Source organism: Poromitra crassiceps (assembly GCF_964638095.1).
Source record: "Poromitra crassiceps genome assembly, chromosome: 3".
NCBI lineage: Eukaryota > Metazoa > Chordata > Actinopteri > Beryciformes > Melamphaidae > Poromitra > Poromitra crassiceps.
In genome coordinates, this window is record NC_139625.1 from 93,119,891 (window position 1) to 93,143,236 (window position 23,346).

General features: G+C 43.9%; 1 protein-coding gene across 1 annotated transcript; it reads right to left on the minus strand.

Annotated features, from left to right (window-relative positions):
- Positions 1–705: 705 nt before the first annotated feature.
- Positions 706–22,849, minus strand: LOC310773365 (uncharacterized protein; the record flags this gene model as incomplete). The annotated part of the gene is made up of 8 exons (XM_083633234.1): positions 706–752; positions 1,140–1,238; positions 1,364–1,387; positions 2,284–2,421; positions 2,524–2,623; positions 8,930–9,008; positions 19,746–19,808; positions 22,722–22,849. The coding sequence occupies 8 exons, from the start codon at positions 22,847–22,849 to the stop codon at positions 706–708; spliced, it is 678 nt and encodes a 225-aa protein (XP_083489360.1).
- Between the last annotated feature and the right edge of the window lie 497 nt (positions 22,850–23,346).

The following is a 23,346-nucleotide window of genomic DNA, read 5'->3' on the forward strand; positions in this document are numbered from 1 at the left end:
ATAGAGCTAGTGCTACACCGCAGCATTGAAAGTGCATGGAGGGCTAAGGCTCTGTGGGTTTCTCCCGGCCGCGCTCCTCCTTCGTCTCACCAGACCCTCCCACAAGGCAATCCTACTATGCTGTACCATAGACAAAGCGGATGCCTCAGGACCTCAAGGGGGCCTGTGCGCTGCACGTCATTCGCCTGCGGCGAGCACCTCGCTCTAGCCTGAAGGACCCCAGGCCGCGCCGATCTTTATACAGCTTTTCAGGAGGCTAATCCGTAGCGTTTGTGGATTTCTCCCTCACGGGAGAGCCAGGCTGGGGTGCTAACCCATCCCGTACCGTACCAACAATCTAGCTTGGATTTGTTATTCCTTGGTTCACAAGGAACCTTTTCACAGTTACCTGATAATAATAATCAGTACAAAATAAATAATTCTGCAAACATGAGTAATAATGCTAACACAAATTTACAAGACAGATGAAAGGGTCGCTACATGTTTTCAAATAAAAATTCCTGAACTGGGAATGATCAATACATTTTTGATAGTTCCTGCGTAGTAGGAACCCTGTCCCTCCCAGAGCTATATTTAGCAGTTTTAATTTAAAGCAGCAAACTACTTTCAGACATCATGATACCAGGATGATGATAATAATGATGAAGTGAAGCCAAATTTGGGCTATATTTAGTCCAGATTTTCGTGATCATAACATCAGGCTTTCTACATGTGTCCTGAGACATGAGTTGTAGCCAGCCGCTTCTTTTCACCTGACAGCGGGAGGCTCACCAGTAGGACGTAGCACGTGGGAGGATCACGCTATTCCAACCAGTTCACTTCCCTGAGCTGGCCAGACCAGAGGAGGCGCTAGTGCAGCGACCAGGACAATATCCTCAATCTGGCTTCCCTCCCGCAGACATCAAGACAATTGTGCCTGTATGTATGGACGGCCGACCAAGCCGGCGGTAACACGAGGATGCGAATGTGCAACCCCGTGTTGGTAGTACATGGGTTTGTTTTTAATTCACTGTTAAAATTCAAGCACATTATATTACTCAGATTGGTGACAATGACAATTTATATATGATCTAAACGTTCTATCTGCAGACATGATAAACTTCCATCTTTGGCTGAGGAACTCTGCAATGCCTCATCACTTGCCGTATCACTGTGACTGCTACTAATGGATGTCGATGGGATGCTCCCACGGGATGACTCTGACTGTGGTGCTGATGGAGGTGATGATTGAGATGTGTCTGAAAGTAAGAACAACATATACAATAAGAGGGATGCAAACTAGTCACCTTTTTGATCATAAAATAGGACACTTATGATTTCTCAGTGGTTTTGTCTGCCCTAGGTTGTAAGTGTGTTTTGTCACCTTTTTCACCTCGAGTTTGCATCCCTCAATAAACAAAGATGAAAAGGCAGTGAGTGTCCAGCTCAATTACCAAAGGAAGGTGACAGTCAAAAAGAGCATCCGGGGCACTCTGATTCTGATATATTAAATCCATTAATTTAGCAGGGATGACCAATGCGTTTCAACTCATATTCCCCGATGAAGACTGCTGTTAAACAAACTACGCCCCATTTCACCCCAAACAAAAAACTATGTCCATTTCTGCTACTAGTAACTAGCGCACAGTCCTTTCGAAACATCCCCGTCTGGAACCGGCCGATTGCTGCTTGCAGCTATCTCAAGAACTGCTCATTCAAACAGCTTCAGTCGACACTGCACTTCCTGGGTCCACAGCAACACACCCACCAAGTGTGAAGTTGATTGGATGAGCAGCTGTTGAGAAAATCAAAGGACGGACTGAGACAGAGATTCCTGCCTTTATAGCTAGATTTAATCAATCAATTCCCACTTCAAGATAAACCTGTTTCCATCGGGTGTGTTAATATTTCATAATGCTAATCTTAAAATTGGATGCAAGATAATGATGTCAATAGATGCATCTGAAATGAGCAATGCTATTAATGCAACATAAAACTAAGCTATCCAACTATAATTAGAATTCTATGTCTATCTGTCTGCTGATTCTCTCAAACGCTGTTCATCGGATCAACTTCACACTTGACGGGTGGCAATGAAGTGCAGTGTCAACTGTAGTTGTTTGGATGAGTGGTTCTCGAGTAAGCTGCAAGCAGCCCGCTCTGGACCTGCACGTATTGAATGGTCACACGCGGTTGTCGAGAAAGCTGCACTACGGGCACAGGAAAGCACCAATCGGCATTCAGCCCGCTCCGGTCAGGCATGTTTTAAACGGGCAGTGCACTATTTATTTCTTTTTAATTTACCATGGTCATCGCTGTCCTTGATCACAAAGCAGATCCCTGGAGCCGTGGATAATTCTGCAAACACGTTTTCATCCACCTCAATGCCGCCATCATCTTCCACAGTAATCTTGTTCACAGGGATGGAGAACTGCTGTCTCACTAAGTGATGAGTTTAAAACATAACATGGCAAATTGTTTAAATTGTAAATAACAACCACTCAGTCATATACCAGTTAGTCATATACCATCTGGGACATTTACCTTCAGAAATGAATCCTTCAAAATCAGCAGCTTGTAATTTGATGTATTTCTTGCGGTTTTGATACTGCACCTTAATTATCATGTTGGCTATAACATGAGCCTGTGGAGAAAGAGGGAAACACAACATTTCTTAGATATCATAGTCTTTTAATAGCCTAAATATTAATACAAAAGTTACACCACACTCAAATCCTCTTGATGGACTAAAATATACTTTTTTATACTGAAGCCAATGGGTATGATGTTGGTACCCGGGTTGGGTATGAATAGACACGCCCTGCGGCAGTTGCTATTTGTACCCCCTATTTACAAGCACACCCCCACAGAGGCTCGGAGCTTGGACCTCGTCTTTTTCAAGCGTTTGAGAGCGCAGCGCTGCATGGAATTCCCCCCCCCCCCCTCTCTCTCTCTCTCTCTCTCTCTATCTATTTCTCTCTCTTTCTTTCCCTCTCTCCTTCACTCCGTTCCTCACTCTTGTCATCAAGGATCTATCCAAAATAAACGCTGAGAGAGGGGTTTTGCACTGTCTGTTTAGTTAGTTCACTAATCCAATGCTACCTGCTTTTGAGATCTGCTTCTCTCTCCCTCTTTACACGTCCTCCTCATGCTACACTTGCCAAATTTGAGGGAAAAATCAATCAATGATTCTTCGGGATTAAGGTTTGAATTAAATAAATAATGTTTTGTTCTTTAAACTGTCCCGACTTCAGATGGTATAAGTTCAACATGCCACAGTCTACTTATGCAGGAAATACACTTGAAATCTTAACTGTGATTTTGAAAAGACTGGGAGTTTTTACAATACACGACTGGTTCATTAAGACTTTTTATCACGACTGAAAAACTCATTGAAATACATTACACGGCTGGAATCACAGCTCAAAATACACTACCCGACTGTGCGCCCAGCAAACTCATGTCTTTCAAGTTATAAGACGGTATCGTCTTGAACCCACAACACAAATAACCAGCAAACTGACATGACCATACTAACCATATGGAAGCTAGGCATCATTTTAGTTAGAAAAAAAAAGTGCAAATGTATTACTGCATGACTCACTACGGGTTAAAATTGACTTTTCGAAGCCACAACATTACGTTCATCAATTCATTCATTTCTATGCAAATGTGTTCTTTATTTCCTCTTTGGTACTTGGGGTATTTCGGATCACACACACAAAGCGGTTGCAATGGTATACTTTTATTTTGAAATTTGTAACGGGAAGTTTTGGTTTTATTCTTTCTGACTTAAAGGAGAATTTCGTTTTTTTTTAACCTGGAGCCCTCTCCTCACATTAATTATTATCTGACGACTCACCCAGTGTTCTCCGCAGCGATTTGTACCGTCGTAGGCGTTGTTGTGATCGAAATAGTACTCCAAGCCAGTCCTTGAATGCGCTCCGTCGGGGCCACATGGCAGCGTGCTCTTCCTCCATGTAAATCCCGTTTTCGACCCATATCGTCATTATATATATATAAAGAAACATCAGACTGCCAATCTCCCCCGGGCTATTTCCAGCGGTATTTACAGGCATCCCATTTCCTCCTTTCGGGTCAGTGTCACCAAATCTCGTCAAGTCAGTCCACAGCATCCACAGGCCAGCCGGCAGGAAAGTCTCGCGGGACTTGACGAGATTTGGTGACACTGACCCGAAAGGAGGCAATGGGATCCTTGTAAATACCGTTGGAAATAGCCCGGGGGAGATTGGCAGTCTGATGTTTCTTTATATATATAATGATGATATGGGTCGAACACGGGAAGAAAACTGTCTATTTACATGGAGCAAGAGCACGCTGCCATGTGGCCCCGACGGAGCGCATTCAAGGACTGGCTTGGAGTACTATTTTGATCACAACAACGCCTACGACGCTCCAAATCGCTGTGGAGAACACTGGGTGAGTCGTCAGATAATAATTAATGTGAGGAGAGGGCTCCAGGTTAAAAAAAACAAAATTCTCCTTTAACCGTGAGCAACCGGCATAGCGTCTTTGCTTCCCTCATTCACGTGTGCCTTGGTATCAGGAATATTGGTAACGCTTTGGAATACAGCCCGCAAATAACCATGTAACTACAGGGTAACAAGAGTGTACTTATAGTTTAACTACAGGGTAACAAGACTGTACTTATAGTGTAACTACAGGGTAACAAGAGTGTACTTATAGTGTAACTACAGGGTAACAAGACTGTACTTATAGTGTAACTACAGGGTAACAAGACTGTATTTATAGTGTAACTACAGGGTAACAAGACTGTACTTATAGTGTAACTACGTGGTAACAAGAGTGTACTTATAGTGTAACTACAGGGTAACAAGACTGTACTTATAGTGTAACTACAGGGTAACAACACTGTACTTATAGTATAACTACAGGGTAACAAGACTGTACTTATAGTGTAACTACAGGGTAACAAGACTGTATTTATAGTGTAACTACAGGGTAACAACACTGTACTTATAGTATAACTACAGGGTAACAACATGGTATTTATAGTGTAACTACAGGGTAACAACACTGTACTTATAGTATAACTACAGGGTAACAACATTGTATGTATAGTGTAACTACAGGGTAACAAGACTGTACTTATAGTGTAACTACAGGGTAACAAGACTGTACTTATAGTGTAACTACGTGGTAACAAGACTGTACTTATAGTATAACTACAGGGTAACAAGACTGTACTCATAGTGTAACTACAGGGTAACCACACTGTATGTATAGTGTAACTACAGGGTAACAAAACTGTACTTATAGTGTAACTACAGGTTAACAATACTGTACTTATAGTGTAACTACATGGTAACAAGACTGTACTTATAGTATAACTACACAGTAACAAGACTGTACTTATAGTGTAACTACAGGGTAACAAGACTGTATTTATAGTGTAACTACAGGGTAACAACACTGTACTTATAGTATAACTACAGGGTAACAACATTGTATTTATAGTGTGACTACAGGGTAACAACACTGTACTTATAGTATAACTTCCTACCGTCCTTCCGCATGATATAGGCCACGCCCATTTCCGTCTGACTAGATTTTCTGCCATTTTGAATTTTGTCCAAAATAGTTTTTTTTGTGATTCCTCCTTCAAATGTCCAAACTTCATGAAACCAAAGCACACATCATGGACTGTCCTGCACAACACTGATTTCGCAGTTTTTGAAAAGATTGCACACCGTTGCGATATAATCCACTTACAAACATCTGTGGGTGGGGCCTATTCCACAAAAATCACCATAACTCCGGAACGCATTGTCCGATGCTAACCAGACTTGGTACAGGTGTGGGATGTACTCTGAGCTGATAGTAAACATATTTTGTCATTTTGCCTATAGGGGGCGCTGTAGCAACATCAAGTACCTGTAGTTCACGCACCATAAGAGCGACTGTTCCCAAATTTGGTCCCTATGTCCATAGAGTACACTTCTACTCTGGCCTAAGAGTACACCGATTGACATGAGGTAGGCACTATAACAGCCATCTTTAGGGTTTGGTACATAACTTTGGAACCGTAGCTTCTACAATCAAAAATATTTTTTCCCAGGTTTCCTTGGCTCGCCCCATGTTTACTCATTGGTCTAAACTAAAAAAAATACTCCTATTGACCTGATGGTGGTGCTATAACAGCCCTCTTCACGTTTTGGTCCATAACCTTTGAACTGTAGCGTCTACAATCAAAATTAGCTCGGCCCTGGATTCCTTGGCTCTTCCCGCTTCTGCTCACATTGGCCCGCCCATAACCAAAGGAGCTGTCTTGGAGCGCCAATACATCCGCCATGATTGGCCTAGGTAGGTCTTTGATTTATTATATGAGCTGGTCTCTCTTTTTATTTATTGATTGGTGCATTTTTTGTTGTTATTTAAATAACCATTGAGTTTATGGTTGTATTGTTAAATGTTTTCATTGTTTGTGTTTGTTGCCCGCGCACACACGCGCTCACACCTGCACACATATTCACTCCACTTGTCCCATACAAACGACGACAATGGAAACAAGCCCTTGGGCTTTATTGTGTTTTATTCCTTTTGATCAATATTTTTGTTGTATTGTCTTGCACAATTCTGCTCTTATTGAATCAATAAAGTTATCAATCAATCAATCAAAATTGGCAAAGCACAGCAACGCCTCTTCTACTTAAGGAAACTTAAGCGTGAAAAACTCCCACAGAGGCTCCTAGTGAACTTCTATCGATGTGCCGTCGAGAGCGTGCTGACATACTGTCTGTCAGTGTGGTTCTCCAGCTGCACCAAAGCAGACCAGCACGCTCTGCAGCATGTCATCAAAACGGCGGTCAAAATCATTGGGACTTCACTCCCGGACATCCACTCCCTCTACTCCTCCCGCTGCCTGCGCCGTGCCCACAGCATCATCAAGGACTCATCTCACCCGGCTCATCATCTGTTCGTCCTCCTGCCCTCAGGTAGGAGATACAGGTCCATCCGCTCTAAAACTTCCAGGATGCTTAACAGCTTTTTCCCCACAAGCTGTCAGCCTGCTGAACACCACCCCTCGAAACACAACACAACCCCCCCCCCCCCCTCTCCCTTCCCACCCCCAACATTGAACTCTGACCAACTCTGACTGTCTCACACTCATTTTGCCCACAAATTCTGTACAACATTCTGGACTCACTGTTTACATGCACCACTGAACAGTCACTAACTCTGATGCTTTTATAGAATAATGTATTTATTTATTGTATGTATTTATTATTTGGGCCGATGCACTTTACCTTGGTGTTTCACTGTATGTCTCAGGGAGATGCTTGTCTATATCTCGTTGTTGGAGTAATTTAACAATGACAATAAATATACTTGAAATATACTTGAACTACTTAGTCCACCCTAGCAACCATCTACAAACGCCCTAGCGACCAGCCGGAAACACTCTAGCAACCAGTTACTACTTTAACCACCTACAGACGTCCTAGCTACACATTGCCGATTGGGGCTGCATGGGGAGGGGCGTTGCTAGGAGGCGGAGCGTGGCGAGGACAGCAAGCACAATTACATTTTCATTAGGAAGTTTAGATATTCTAGTTATTATTATTATTAATGTATTAACCGTATCCATTATGCATTTCTTCAGCTTGACAACCGACCCAAAACTTTCAGATGTGATGGTGCTACTGCACGACAACAGTGGCACCGGCACGACAACAGTGGCACCGGCACATCATATTTCATAGTACTCACAAGCCATTGTGCTGCTCCATTGATTTTCAATGGGGTGGAAATGTTTCTAAACAGATATTAGATCAGTTTGGTAGCACAGAGGGGGCACGGTGGCGCAGTGGGGGAACGGTGGAGCAGTGTGTAGCACTGTCACCTCACAGCTAGAAAGTCCTGGGTTCGATTCCCGCCTGAGGCGATGAGGGTGTGTCCCCCCAATGTCCCCACTGCCTAGTGCCCAGGTGGGCTATCTTGTCAAAAGGGCCTTTCTGTGTGGAGTTTGCATGTTCTCCCCGTGCTCCCCTGGGGTTTCCTCCATACAACATCACTATGGACCCCCACTAAAAACATACAGAAGATCGTCATCTGACCAGCGACTACAAAGAACTGAAGATGGTCCCGGGGCGCTGTATACACTGACCTTATATATTGTATATTGCTGTACACTAAAGAAAGCTGCTCACAGCTCCTGGCTGCCCCCCCTGCTGGAAGGACATGCCTTGATGGGATAAATGCAGACACTGAGTTTCACGGCGCCAGTCAGAGTGTAACACCCATGCCACGGTGTGGCTCTGTTATCATCCTGTATGTAATTCCATATGTGTGTATCCATAGGAGCTGGGATAGAGCTTACTGTGACTATGAGTCATACGGTAGAGAAATGTTTATTCCTTGTATGTTCTCTGTTTTCCTCCCACCTGTTGCCTATGTTCCCTCATTAGTCTGCCCCATTACCTGAGTTCTCCCCACCAATCAGTTCTCCCGTTTTGCCCTCTGTGTTCCTGCCTTCCCCAGCTGTCCCTCACGTTTCATTAGTTATCTGTGTCTATATATTGTCTCAGTCTGTGTGTAGTCTTTGTCGAGTCATTGTCTTTTTGTCGTTGGTATGGTAGTATTGTCCTCTGTAAATCTCCTGTTGTTTCAAGCCTTGTTTAGCCTAGCCTTGGGCTAGTAGATTTTGTTATTTTTATATTTAAAGTTCAGTAAAGACTTTGTTGCTCCTAAGAAAACCTTGCATGTTGCCTCTTTGTTCTGCATTTGGGTCCACACACCTTTACCTTCTGACACAGAATGTGTGTGGTGTTTGTGACAATAAAGACGGGCTTGTCCATCCCCTGTTAATTTAGTTACATTACACACTGACTTGATGTTTAATCTGATGATGAGGCTAACAGGCCAAATGTGTAGCTGTAGTAAAATGTGTTGTTGTACATGTACACACCTTAGCTGTGGAGTCCAGGTGTGTTTGATGTTCCTGGACAGACTGACCACTGGGAACCTCTGTCCTTTGCTGCTCAACTCTGTGGAGAAAACAGGAAGAATGAGGTCTCCATCTGAGTAAAACAACTGCTGCTGTGTCACAGGGAAGAAAAATCCTTATTGTTTTGATTGACTTATTTTGGATTTATTTCTTATTAGATGTGCTTTTTATTTAATTATTAGAAGTGCTCTTTATTTAATTATTAGATGTGTTTTGGTTTAAGTTGCACTTTTTATACTCTTTTTTTAAAGTTTTGTTGTGATGCTTTTAAATGTCCATTTTATTCTCTTCTTTTCTTTTCCTGTCAACCATTTTATGTGAAGCACTTTGAATTGCCTCTGTGTATGAAATGTGCTATACAAATAAACTTGACTTGACTTGACTTAAGTGTGCTTTCATCACTTTTTGCAGTATTTTGATTTGTATTTGGAGTGGTGTGTTTTTAGGAGTTTTCGCCAGGACTAATGACGTTTTGCCTGGACTAATCAGTTGAGATTACAGACACCTGGAGCAGGGGGAATTGACTGTGGGGAGCCAATGGGCGAGCAGGACGGGGAACACTTCTCTCTTATCAGGGTGCAGAGACGGAGAGAAGGCGAGCAAGCCGGAGAAAGACAGCAGAGCACACTGATGGGAAGCGGCAGAGAGGGGAGCAGCTGACGGCCCTGCCTGTGGGTAAGGTAAGGTGTGGGCAACTGAGCCGTTGCGGCTTGGGCCCCTCTCTCTCCCAGGCTCTTGTCCCAGCCTGTCCTTTCTCTTTTTAAAGGCCGCCTCTGAGGGAGCGGACGGCGGCGGAGCTGTGATGGAGCCAGAGCGCTGTGGGTCAGCGGATCGCCTGAACGCTGGTGCGGTCCTGTGGGCAGCTGGTTGGACCCCGCCCGGACGTGGAGGACACATCGGCCTGGCTGGACCAAACCGAGCGGCTGCTGCTCGACACGGGATTCGATCGGGACTGTTTAGCCTGTTTTAGGAATTATTTTAATCCAATTGATTTTATTTGTACATTTTTATCCATTTTTATGCCCCGTGTTTTAGCTGGCTTTTACAGCCCTTAACTACGTTTTATCCCTGTTGGAAATGTAACAAATTTAACACTCGAGGTCGGGGGTTGTGGGCACATTTACCACTGGTACAGGGTTGTGGCACGAGGCGAAGCGGAGTGCTATAAACCCTGTTCCAGTGGTAAATGTGCCCACAACCCCCGACCTCGAGTGTTAAATTTGTTTTCTACAACGGCTACCAAATAATATAAAAAATACACAATTGTAACATCCAATTCATTTATTTATAATCATCACTGGTTTCAGAATACATTTATCCTTCCGCCACAGAATATAGTTCCATACACAAGATCAATGATTGCACTAAACATTTAGTTGCCTTTGAGCCAAAAAACAACTAACCTATTCCTTAACGGGATTCACAGTTATTGATACATTGCCTGTAAAAGTACAGTTATTTAAACAGTTTTCTAAAGCAGCCCGTTTTGGTGGTGGTGTGTTGATATCTGGTGACGGCAGAGGGCGTTTGTTTGTTTGACAGTCCCAGGTTCGGGGCCGGGCGCTAGTCGGACCTCCCGCTAGTCCGACCTCCCGCTAGTCCGAACTCGTGACAACTCAAGCTCAGCCAGTTCTCTCTCCCCAATTTCACCATGTCGTTCTTTGTTCACTTCACCTTCATCTTCATCTAACCACTGCTCAAAACTCAATCCACCCAGTAAATCAAACGTTACTACGAAATCGGACATTTCCTTGTGTTAGAGATGGCCATTTCCTTGTTGAAGATTTGCAGACTGCAGGCTAACAGTGGGCGGAGTCAGCACAGGGAACGGAGTCAGAGGGAGCGGAGTGATACTGCGGTTGGAGCCGAACTGTAGATTGTTGGCGTATTTACCACTGTTGCTAGCCAATCAGAATCCAGTATTCACTCATGCCATTGTAGAATCCCCCGTTTTTAATACCATTTTATATTTTAACCAATAAATGGTATTTGTGTTGGGAAAAGCTGCTTCTGTCTCTGGGTATTTTAGACTGCTCTCCCTTGTGCCGAACCTCCATTGTATATTTGGGTCTTTTAGAGTTCCTAGGCTCCATCCAAAAAAACCTAGGTGGCGTTGTCAGGCAAACACCATTAAACCAGGTCACATCTGCAGTGAGAGAGTAGGGTGACATTTGGATTGCTGCACCCCCTTCCAAACCTGTGGTCATCCCCACGTTCCCTCAGCCCTATGTTCCCTCAGCCCTATATGTTCCCTCAGCTCTATGTTCCCTCAGCCCTATGTTCTGTCAGCCCTATGTTCCTTCAGCCCTATGTTCCTTCAGCCCTATGTTCCCTCAGCCCTATGTTCTGTCAGCCCTATGTTCCTTCAGCCCTATGTTTCCTCAGCCCTATATGTTGCCTCAGCTCTATGTTCCCTCAGCGCTATGTTCCTTCAGCCCTATGTTTCCTCAGCTCTATGTTCCTTCAGCCATATATGTTCCCTCAGCTCTATGTTCCCTCAGCTCTATGTTCCTTCAGCAATATATGTTCCCTCAGCTCTATGTTCCCTCAGCCCTATGTTCCTTCAGCCATATATGTTCACTCAGCCCTATGTTCCCTCAGCTCTATGTTCCTTCAGCCATATATGTTCCCTCAGCTCTATGTTTCCTCAGCCCTATATGTTGCCTCAGCTCTATGTTCCCTCAGCTCTATGTTCCTTCAGCCCTATGTTTCCTCAGCCCTATGTTCCTTCAGCCCTATGTTCACTCAGCTCTATGTTCCTTCAGCTCTATGTTCCTTCAGCCATATATGTTCCCTCAGCTCTATGTTCCTTCAGCTCTATGTTCCTTCAGCCCTATGTTTCCTCAGCCCTATGTTCCTTCAGCCCTATGTTTCCTCAGCCCTATGTTCCTTCAGCCCTATGTTTCCTCAGCCCTATGTTCCCTCAGCTCTATGTTCCCTCAGCTCTATGTTCCTTCAGCTCTCTGTTCCTTCAGCCCTATATGTTCCCTCAGCTCTATGTTCCTTCAGCCCTATATGTTCCTTCAGCTATATGTTCCTTCAGCCCTATATGTTCCCTCAGCCCTATGTTCCCTCAGCTCTATGTTCCCTCAGCTCTATGTTCCTTCAGCCCTATGTTCCCTCAGCTCTATGTTCCCTCAGCCCTATATGTTCCCTTAGCCCTATGCTCCCTCAGCTCTATGTTCCCTCAGCCCTATGTTCCCTCAGCTCTGTTCCCTCAGCCCTATGTTCCTTCAGCTCTATGTTCCTTCAGCTCTATGTTCCCTCAGATCTATGTTCCTTCAGCTCTATGTTCCCTCAGCTCTATGTTCCTTCAGCCCTATATGTTCCCTCAGCCCTATGTTCCCTCAGGCCTATGTTCCCTCAGCTCTATGTTCCTTCAGCCCAGTGGTGGAAGAAGTACTGAAAGTTTGTACTCAAGTAGAAGTACTGTTACCTTACTGAAATATTACTCAATTACAAGTAAAAGTACTGGTGTTAAAAATATACTTAAGTAAAAGTAAAAAGTACTCTTCTAAAAAACTACTCAGAGTATTAGTTACTTTTTTAACCATCAATTTTTAATAGCAGGCTGTCACAGGCATTCACTTGAAACGGGAGATCCATGAAAATACATTATACACTTTCAACAAAGCATATTTCTCTAATAAATGATATGAATGAAAGATCAATCGCTTCTTAGTATCAACAGGGAGCAAAACCCTAAATAACTGAAAACTGGTGGGTGGGAGGGGTCTGTCAGTCACACCTGCTTTGCTCTTCCCCCAGATGTTATTCATTTTTAATAATACTGGTAAGCATTTGACTCTTAAAGAGGACAGGAAACATTTGAACATATGAATCTAGTTAATTTGCATGTCACCTCAGAGAAGACAGGACACTGCTTTCAAGTCTGAAATGTACCTAGATTTGCTAGAAGGATGAACATTTTACGGAACTGTTTTTTTATTGCTTAACTGTGAGTCTGTGAGTCTGTTTTATTTCTGAACAGAAGGATTAGCCTCACCTCCGATAAACAAAACCTGCTGATGCTGTTGCTGTGCATTTATTTGAAAAGGAATAGGGCCCACATGACATGCAAGTAAAATAATAATAGCAGCACAGACATCAGCACTCAGCAGCACTTTTTCCAACAATAAAGAAAATAAATGTTATTCACATACCGAGTAACTGTTATCCTTACACCACTATGATTTGTTTCCAGACTTTTCAAGATGTGCTCTGTACTGATACTGAACCAGTGGAAACAACTATTATGAAATTGTTGTATTTTAATTTAAATATTTGCTTTGATTGAAACAAAAATCTTGTCATTAGTATTTTTTTATAGCCTATAGCAAGCTGTTAGGAGTTAAACAGGTCATAATTCCCTCTCTCAATTTTATATTGCTGTGAAAACACATTTATTGTGCACTGCAAACTATTTGGGCTTATTTTTATTGTTTTTTTTTACGGAATACACATTGAATATCCACACTGGGTAGGCTAGCCTCTATATTACCTAATACAATCAATGCTCTATACCCATGGTCACCTATTAGGCTACATTGCCGCCTGCCCTCCTAATATGGTCGGACAACGGTATGACGTGTCACAGAGCAGGACGCATGGCACAAGGAACTTTCATCACTGCCTGAGACCGCATATTTTGGGATTATTTTATCAAGTGGATTATGTCAACGAGCGGGACTTGCGTGGCGTCCGTGGACAATGCATACCTTGGGTGGCATTTGGCTTTAGGTTTGTCTTTCACTTTGGTGAGGGTTCAGCATCATGTCGCTTCCTCCTGAGTCGACTGGTCAGTCTGGTCTGTCACGCAAATTCGCAACCAAATTAATGATCAAATTAGCAGTGAACAGGGGGCGTGTCGCGTCACGCGTGATGTACGTGATTCAAACCTTAATCGAATTAAAAGTGTTATTTAGACAGTCAGTCACTCACGTCTGCACGGCACCGCAGCACACAGGCTCGAGTCAGTGACAGAGACAGGGCGCTTGACAGCGAATTCAGCGGACAGATCAGAGGGGAAAGACTGGCGGGGGGGAATTAATAGACCAAACGGCCGCTGCTCGATAACGGTATCGATAAGGTCGGACCTTATTGATTTTCGGGTTTCGGGTCAAGTCCCATCCCTACCTACGAGCGGCTTGAAATCCCTGTCTCTGGCGTGGTCATGCCGGAAAAGAACATCTACCCTGTGGGCCATGCGCGTAGCCACGGGTGCGCTAGGGTGTGCAAATGCCACCCAGACAGGCCGCTGGCGCACCCAAAAAAATGGGGTAAAAAAAGTGTTTTGTTTTGTCTGCAAAACACATGTCAACGCTGTCATGCACTGTGTCCAACTGTCCGCTGCTCTATGTGCCCCGGAGCATCATGGCAAAACTAGTTAAGCTGTCGTCCACGTAAAGTAAACAAATGCACGCATGCACAGCAGCAGCAGCAGCGCCAAATCAAGAAGACATGAAACAAAGCTCGCTTTTAAGCTTTTTCGGCAAAGGCAAGAAACGACGAGGAAGAAGATGACTCGTCGTCACCCTCCCCCTCAACAAGTGCGGATTGTAGTGCACCCGTTCCCGCACCTGTATTGGTGGTGTACAGTGGAGAAGATGATGCAGCCGAAACAATGACGTTAACAGCGGGGAACGCAGCCAACAACACACCGGAGGTTTGTGCAGAGCCAGAGGACACTGACGCTACAGATCTCTCTGCAGTAGACGAACCTGCATGCCAACCAAATTTGCATTCTTTCCCGACTAGAACACTCATTGGAAAAAGTAGGTGAGACTTTTTTGAGATAAAACAAAGTGGTTTTACATGTTGCCAAAAAATACAATTTAATTGACTGCTTCTACCTGCTAATAATGAGTGCGAAATGGAGCAAACAACACACAAATATTCCTCTAAATCTGGTTTGAAAAGACCCAAATTTTTTTGGCCGGCGGCCTTGCGGCCGCCACCAAGTGGTCCGCCCCCTGGCACACCCTGGCTTTCTGTGGCACACCCAATGAGCCGAGTCTGGCTACGCTACTGCTGTGGGCGTCTCCCCGCCCCCCCATTTCATGGTTTTCATTGCCCCGTTGCGATCACTTGATAGAGTTTATTGGCTGCATAAAATGCAGATCAAAGGTTTGGATGTTTGGATTTAATTAATTCAAATTGTACTCAGTACTCAGTATGATTTAAAAAGTAACGAAGTCGATTACATGGTGCAATCCATACTTAACTCATTCATGGCCAGTTTAGGACTGCCAATATTTAGCACAGGCCAAAGATTTTCATAATTGTTGGTCATCTTTCAAGACCCACAGTAAATTATCTATTAGCACCAGAGTGATTTGCAATACCTCAAAATGAAGATGTATGTCTCTGGGTTCACCAGGAAAAAAAAAGTGAGCTTTTAGCATGTTCTGTACTCTACTTATAGCCATTTATATACACCCTGTTTTCACCAAAAAGGTCTCTCTGAGAAAAGAAATTGCAGAAAATAGCATTTTTGTACAGCACACAATCTCAGGCAGAACTCGCTCTCAATTCTTTTATTTTGAACTGTATTGACATCAGACATGTAAATATTATTCGTTATGACACAAATGACAAAAAAATATATATATATATATATGAAGTGCTTTACATTCAACAATACAGTTTACTCAGTGTGAGTGAGTGTGCAGACAGACACACAGACAGACAGACTGACAGACAGACAGACAGACAGACAGACACACACACACACACACACACACACACACACACACAGAGAGAGAGAGAGTTCTGTCCATCGCACCTCCTTCCAAGGGAACACTATTGATCGCCCCGCAAATTAGCATAGGAGGGGAACACCCATCTGGTCTGAGATCAGCGTCTAGCCTCCTCTGCCTCGCATCGTTTTTCTCCTCTCATTCGGGCTGGGACGAATGCTGCGACACAGGAACGGGTCGGGCTTGGCTTTGGGACCAGGCGCTGGAACCGGATCGATCATGTTCGTCACGGGTTTGACTACTGCGAACAATCCAGGTTCGCCCTGCAGCAAGGCGAGCAGTGCAGCGCGCCGAGGGGCGTTTCAATGGCGTTTCTCCTCTCTACAAGGAAGCGCGTTTCTCTGTTTTTCCTCCTGCTAATTTCAAAACAACAGCTGCGGTATGTGTTTGATCGCGTGTTGTCGGCTTGCCTTTGAGGTAGGGACCTGATACTATGTCACAGGCTGGGGAAGTGTTTGAACTACGCGCTGCACTAATAAAAACAAAAACACGTCAAACACGTCATTGGCGGGGAGGGCTATTTCTGATAACACGTCAAAGACGTCTTTGGCGGTGAATGAGTTAACACGTTGACTGCCAATGACGAGATATCTCGTCTTACAGAATCCAACCGTTGAGTGCCAAAGACGAGATATCTCCTCTTAAAAAAATTTTTTTTTTTTTTGACGGTCGGGCGTGGATCAACGCCCCCCACGTCTTTTATAAAAATATTAGAGCCACCGAACGTGTACAACCCATTCCACCGACCCACTAAGTGGCGACAGTGCTCTCCTGACTAGAGGAAGGCAAGCAAAAAGCAGCTTCCTCGAAGCCATTCTCATGAAAATGGATTGGCGAAAACGCTTTCGTTTTCGCGCTGATTGCTGGCGGTGCGGGATTGCAAATTTGCATAATAGATTACGGGTGGAACACACTTTGAAACACGCAGCATAAATATGACCAGAATCGCAAAAGCTTCATCAAAGCTCTCAACCAAAACTCCAAGAAGCGAGCGAGTCCATCCAGACTTCCTCAAAGAGCGGCCGCGCAGACAGGCACAGCAGCAGCAGCAACTTCGTTGTGACACGCCCGCTGCAGAGCCAGGGAGGCAGGAGGAGAACACACACGGAGGGAGGAGTTGGAAGCAGAGGGGGGTTTCCTGCTGTTATGGAGGAAATTACTGTTCAAAACTATTGTTTAGATGTCTGACATCTTACTGATGCCAAAAATGAATGGTTAAAGTGACTGTTCTATCGAATTTCACAAAAAGCCGTTTATCTCAGAATAATTTTTCTGACGCTGAAACCATGCTGTATTCAACTGCTAATGCTTACATAACTACTAACTCTACAAACTAACTCTTTTAGACAGAGAAAGCACACATTCTATTAGTTATTTTGAGATATTGTGTGTTCACAAAATCTTAGCAGAAAAGAATCCTCGGGTCTTGAAAGATGAGCCAGAATCCTCAAAAAAACCCTCTGGCAGAACCTACCTACAGTAAAAAAAAAACGGCTGGCAGTGAATGTGTTAAGTAAGAGTAAAATTACAGACTTGAAAAAATTACTTTTAAAAGTACAAGTACCCAAAAAAAGTACTTAATTACAGTAACGTGAGTAGTTGTAATTCGTTCCTTCCACCCCTGCTTCAGCCCTATATGTTCCCTCAGCCCTATGTTCTCTATGTTCCCTCAGGCCTATGTTCCCTCAGCTCTATGTTCCCTCAGCTCTATGTTCCCTCAGCTCTATGTTCCCCCAGCCATATGTTCCTTCAGCCCTATATGTTTCCTCAGCCCTATATGTTCCCTCAGCCATATATGATCCCTCAACCTATATGGTCCCTAAGCCCTATATGTTCCCTCAGCCCTATGTTCCCTCAGATCTATGTTCCCTCAGCCCTATGTTCCTTCAGCCATATATGTTTCCTCAGCCCTATATGTTCCCTCAGCCCTATATGATCCCTCAACCTATAAGATAGGTAATGAGTGCTGCAGGTCCCCCCCCCCCCCTCCCCCCCGTCCCTATACTTACTTTGGTGTGTGTGTGTGTGTGTGTGTGTGTGTGTGTGTGTGTGTGTGTGTGTGTGTGCGTGTGTGTGCGTGCGTGTGTGTGTGTTGGTAATTAAATGTTTATTTCTTTTATGTTATTTTCCTCCTTTATTTTTTTATTTTTTATTTTTTATTTTTTATTTTATAGTTTTTCTTTCTTCACATTTTTGGTGATGTACACAAAATATATACAAATTATAAATGTCGCAGGATGAATGGAACAATGAAAACATGTTGAATGTCAATGATATACCTGCAATAAAGTATTAAAAAAAAACCCTATAAGATCCCTAAGCCCTATATGTTCCCTCAGCTTCAGCCCTATGATCCCTCAGCCCTATGCTCCTTCAGCCATATGTTCCCTCAGTTTTATGTTCCCTCAGACCTATGTTCCCTCAGCTCTTCCCTCAGCTCTATGTTCCCTCAGCTCTATGTTCCCTCAGCCCTATATGTTCCCTCAGTTTTATGTTCCCTCAGACCTATGTTCCCTCAGCCATATGTTCCCTCAGTCCTATATTCCCTCAGCTCTATGTTCCCTCAGCTCTATGTTCCCTACTGTTAGCAGTGTCAGCACAGAAGAGCAACAGGTAGGATTCCCTCAGCCCTATATGTTCCCTCAGTTTTATGTTCCCTCAGACATATGTTCCCTCAGCCATATGTTCCCTCAGTTGTATGTTCCCTCAGACCTATGTTCCCTCAGCTCTATGTTCCCTCAGCTCTATGTTCCCTCAGCCCTATGTTCCTTCAGCCATATCTGCCCTCAGTTTTATGTTCCCTCAGAGACCTGGGCAAAAGGCGGCCCGCGGGCCACATGCGGCCCGCGAGCGCCCCCTGTGTGGCCCGCGCTGGAATTGCAAAAAAAAAAAAAAAAAAAAAAAAAATTTTTTTTTTTTTTTTTTTTTTTACAGTGCACCTGAATGCAACATGCAAGGTACCCGCTGAATAAGTGTCCAAATGTTCATGTCATTCTGGCCAATACTCCACTTCTGTTATAACATTTCAGTCTGGTATGGAATATCTTTCAATAATCTTTATGACTAAAAGGATAAAAGTAATCTCATGTGTAAGAAATGACTGTTCTACTTTGAAGTAAAAATGGAAATAATTAACTTGTTGGTTTTGGATTTATTTAGCTTCAAGAGTGCATTTTTGTTCGTGTGACCCTCAACACAGGCTTTGAGAATCCCGGGCCACTTACTGATACTTATGCTTAAATTAACACACTCATATTCTGGTTTATTTAAAGAAAAACATTTTGGCTAGTGGAAATTCTAATTGGCTGGTAACTATAAAATATAGCAGCCATATTGGCAGGTGGTCAAAAAAGTTAATGACATAGGAGTGAGTGAGAAAAGGATCAAATATTGGTGTTTAAGACTGAATAATGACATCACAACTGTTAATTTAAAATGAGGTATTCCTCTAAACCTGACTTCAAATGCCCCCCAAAAAATTGCGCCGGCGCCGTTCTGCCCCCAACGCTCAGCAAAATCTGGCGCTCTGGTAGCAAGGACATTTTTTTGTGGTCCTCTCTATCATCAAAGTTCCTGGGTTACGGCATGACAATATTTGTTCGGCCCCCAGCAACAATCTGGGTTTCTCATGTGGCCCCCCATGAAAAATAATTGCCCACCCCTGCCTCAGACCTATGTTCCCTCAGCCATATGTTCCCTCAGTCCTATATTCCATCAACTCTATGTTCCCTCAGCTCTATGTTCCCTCGGCCATATGTTCCCTCAGCTCTATGTTCCCTACTGTTAGCAGTGTCAGCACAGAAGAGCAACAGGTAGGATGCCAAAGCAAAAGGACAGTGTTAGAGAAAAAATAACTATAATATTTAAAATGAATTAACTAAGCCTAACCCAAACCTCACAGCCTGTTCAGATTTTGCCCATTTAACACACAGTTAGGCGCCCATGCCGAACCAATTTTAGATCTCATGACTTGAGTCCTCTTCTCAGGAGAGATGGATAACATCTGATTCAAGTCTTACCTTTGCTCAGCAGAGGGCGCTCCATCCACACAGCTGGGCCCAGGGGAGTCTGCTCTCTGGATCCTGATAGAAACAGGAGAGACAAAAGAAGTGCAGTTTGAACCTGAAGAGAAGCAGCATTTTGATCAGAAGGTCACCGGTTCAAATCCCAGAAGCAGATAGAAAACCTGTGAGAGGAGAGTGAAGGAGAAACACTCTCCTCTTCCTCAACAGCTGCTATTGTTGTACAGATGCTACCTGTTTGGAAATACACTATTGTACCATCGCCATCGCAGTGATCACAGTAATGGTTGGATTTTTCTGTTTGAACCAGTAAGTCCAACAAGATGTCAAATGAAAGCTTGATAAATCCACAGATTCCAGTGGTGTCTGATCACTGTACGAACAAAACTCACTGAACTAGCAGCCGAAGAATAACCAGGCAGTTAGCCAATAACCAGGCAGTTAGCAGCAAAGGCTAACATCTATAGCTAAAAATATAAAAAAATATAGTCACCTGTGTGATACCTGATTTGTTTGCTACTGCACTGATGAAGGGTTAACAGCCCGAAATGTTTGCAGGCAATACAAGTTTAACTCGGAGTGCTATCCTCTTCTCTTTTATTCTTACCATCTATACTAGCTACAAACTTTCTCAACATGAAAAATGCTAAGAGCAATGTTCTATTGTTGTTAAAGGGACCAACTTTGTGGGAGTTTCGTCAATTTGCCATATTTCCCACATAACCAAGATACACAATGCCTTTACCAGCACAGTAGCTTTTCTCAAACAGAAGCAAGTCCCTCAGGAACCCAAGCTGCAATGATCCAGCATGTCAGAGGGGCACTGCTGTAGGCCAGCTTCTACTGGAGCCATCTTGCAGATGCGAGTGAAGCTTGTGCCGTCCTCCTCTGCTGCAGCTGCAACAAGTCATGTAGTGGGTGCTGCAAATGCTTTAAAGCTGGAGTCCATTGCACCTCCATATGTATGGATGTGAGGGTGCCTGTACCAACAATGAGGGTCCAGATGACGATATGAGTATAGACTCATTTCACAGCAATGTTTTGAGGTGGTAAAGCAGGAAATAATGCATCAGGTTTAATCATTAGCATTAATGAGGGCACCTGGCACTGGAACACCTAAACAGAATGGAAGCATAATTAATGGTATTAGCGTACAGCTGCTTTACTTCCTACTTTTACCACCTCAAAAGGGTTGCTGTGAAATGGGTCCATTCTGGATAATGTGATAAAGATATAGACACAGAACTGTGTTGCTAGGTAACAGTTTTTAACCTATCGTATGTCCGGTCAGTTATTGTACTAGCAAACACTCCAACTGGAAGTAAGCTGGGGTAAATGTACAATGTTTTGTGAAAAAGTATTGTGAGTGAAAATTATTGTTTGATTGTTGATTGATTGTTGATTGAAGGATAGCTGATCATTATTGACTGTAATAATGATCAGCTATCAATCAATCAATAATGTTCACTCACAGTATGTACATTCCTGGGGATAGTGTCCATATTGGTAGCCATAGCCTAATATGAAAATTACTGTCCTACAATCTAGATAGATTCAACCATAAATCTGAGTATTCCAATATGTTTCTAATGTTCAAAAAGCAGACACCAAGTTTGCCAAAATAGTCAAAGGTTATGGTAAAACTCATTTTCAAGTAGCCACCATCTTGGAAATATGCAAATTACCCCCCCCCCCCACACACACACACACACACACACACACACAAACACACAATCGTAAAGATGAGCATTTCACCGTGTTTCTAATGAGTAAAACATAATAATTAAATAGACACAAAGTTTGCTTTCTAGCTCAACTGGTTCAAAAGTTATAGTGGAAACCTCTTTCGGGCGGTGGCCATATTGGATCTGGCTGCCATGTTGGCTTGGGTGCTGAGTCTCGCTAAATCATTACAGCATACACTGGGCTACTTCTGGCCCAAATCTGGTGCTTTTAGACTTGATTTGCACAAACGTAGTCTCAGATCTCCCTAAGACCCTTGACTAAAAGGGTTGAAAAGAGTGTTTTGCATGAGGTTATAAATTGAGTGATAACACATTTGGAGGCCACTACTGCAATGCTATCACATATTGTTTCACTCTAGCGGTGTATTCACCTTATGTAGAAGAGACAGTCTGTTTTGAACAGGAAGTCGTGACAGAATGGGTCAAGTGGGCAGGGCTGCATAAGGTGTATACCTTGCCAAATATCACTATAAAGTTTATAGCCTAAACACACCAGACGCATATCCAACGCTGAAGCAACGCCTCACAGAGGGACTTTCATTCCGCGTCCTTGTTAACGCCCCGGTCACACTAAAGCAACTTTTTTCACATGTAAACGCCTGCTTGTAATGTAATGTAATGCAGCTTGATCGGCTGTCTTCCTGTCTTTCCGCTTTCAATTGGTCGATTCCAAATTGCCCCCTCCTTTCGTCGCTGCCGTTCGCCACTCATCACCTTGCAAAGCATGCTGGGATACCTGCAACGTATCCAATACAAAATGAATGGACAGCAGCGACAGCAGGTGCAAAAAAAGATTGCGGCAGTGTGGCCGGGGCGTAACAGGGGAGACCGATCACACCAGCCACAGCGCGTTGCCTCACCTCGCTGAAGCGACGCGTCGCGCGTGGTGAAGCCAGAGTTTCTGCGTCTAGTCTATTTTTCACGCAAGCCGTGAGCAGTACACGAGCAGCTAGGCAAGAAGTCAATACAAGTTGTGACCGGCGCAGAGCAAAATAGAGCGAGGCGTGGAGCAAAACAGAGCGAGGCATGGAGCAAAACAGAGCGAGGCATGGAGCAAAACAGAGCGAGGCGTGGAGCAAAACAGAGTGCTTCTGGTGAATGGCAAGACTCCTGCTTGACGCTGTTCGATGCTTCCTTGACGCGTTGATTCTGAGATGCTTCTGGTGTGCCCTCAGATGGCACCGACCAACGCTACTCGCTCACAGATTAATATAGATCCTCCTCTTACCTCTTAGCTTCCGTCTGGCTCTCATGTGGGTTCTCATCTTGCAGTAGTAACGCTGTCACCCGACAGCGAGAAGGTTGTGGGTTTGATTCCTGCTTGGGCCGGTGGCCCTGGGGGCATAGTCTCCCCATGTCTTTGCTGTCTGGTGTCCAGGTGGGTTATGTCGTAAAAAAGGCCCTTCTGTGTGGAGTTTGCATGTTCTCCTCGTGCTCACCTGGGGTTTACTCCAGATAAAACTCCCCACTAAAAAACATGGCCACAAAGAGAACACAGGTTGTATGATGTCACTATGAAGGCCATCCGCAAACAGCAGGTGATTTGAAAGACTTTAGCAGCTGGTGTTACAACAGTCACATGATACAATGTCAGCTAGTATATCCATCAAACAGTCACGTTACCTTGGAAGATGTTTGCCTGGTGAATTCACAGCATCCAGATCAAATCCCAGAGACCTTCTCCCTTCATCTGAAGTGGAGACACTGACAGAGAAAACACGCACTGCTTAACTCTCCTTCCTCAGCTCTGGCTGTCTGTGAACATTTGATCTAAGGGTGAGGTCACTTCCTCATTACTTCACTGTTAAGGTCTGGAAACATCAAAGAGCTCTAACCTGAGGCCACAAACCAGG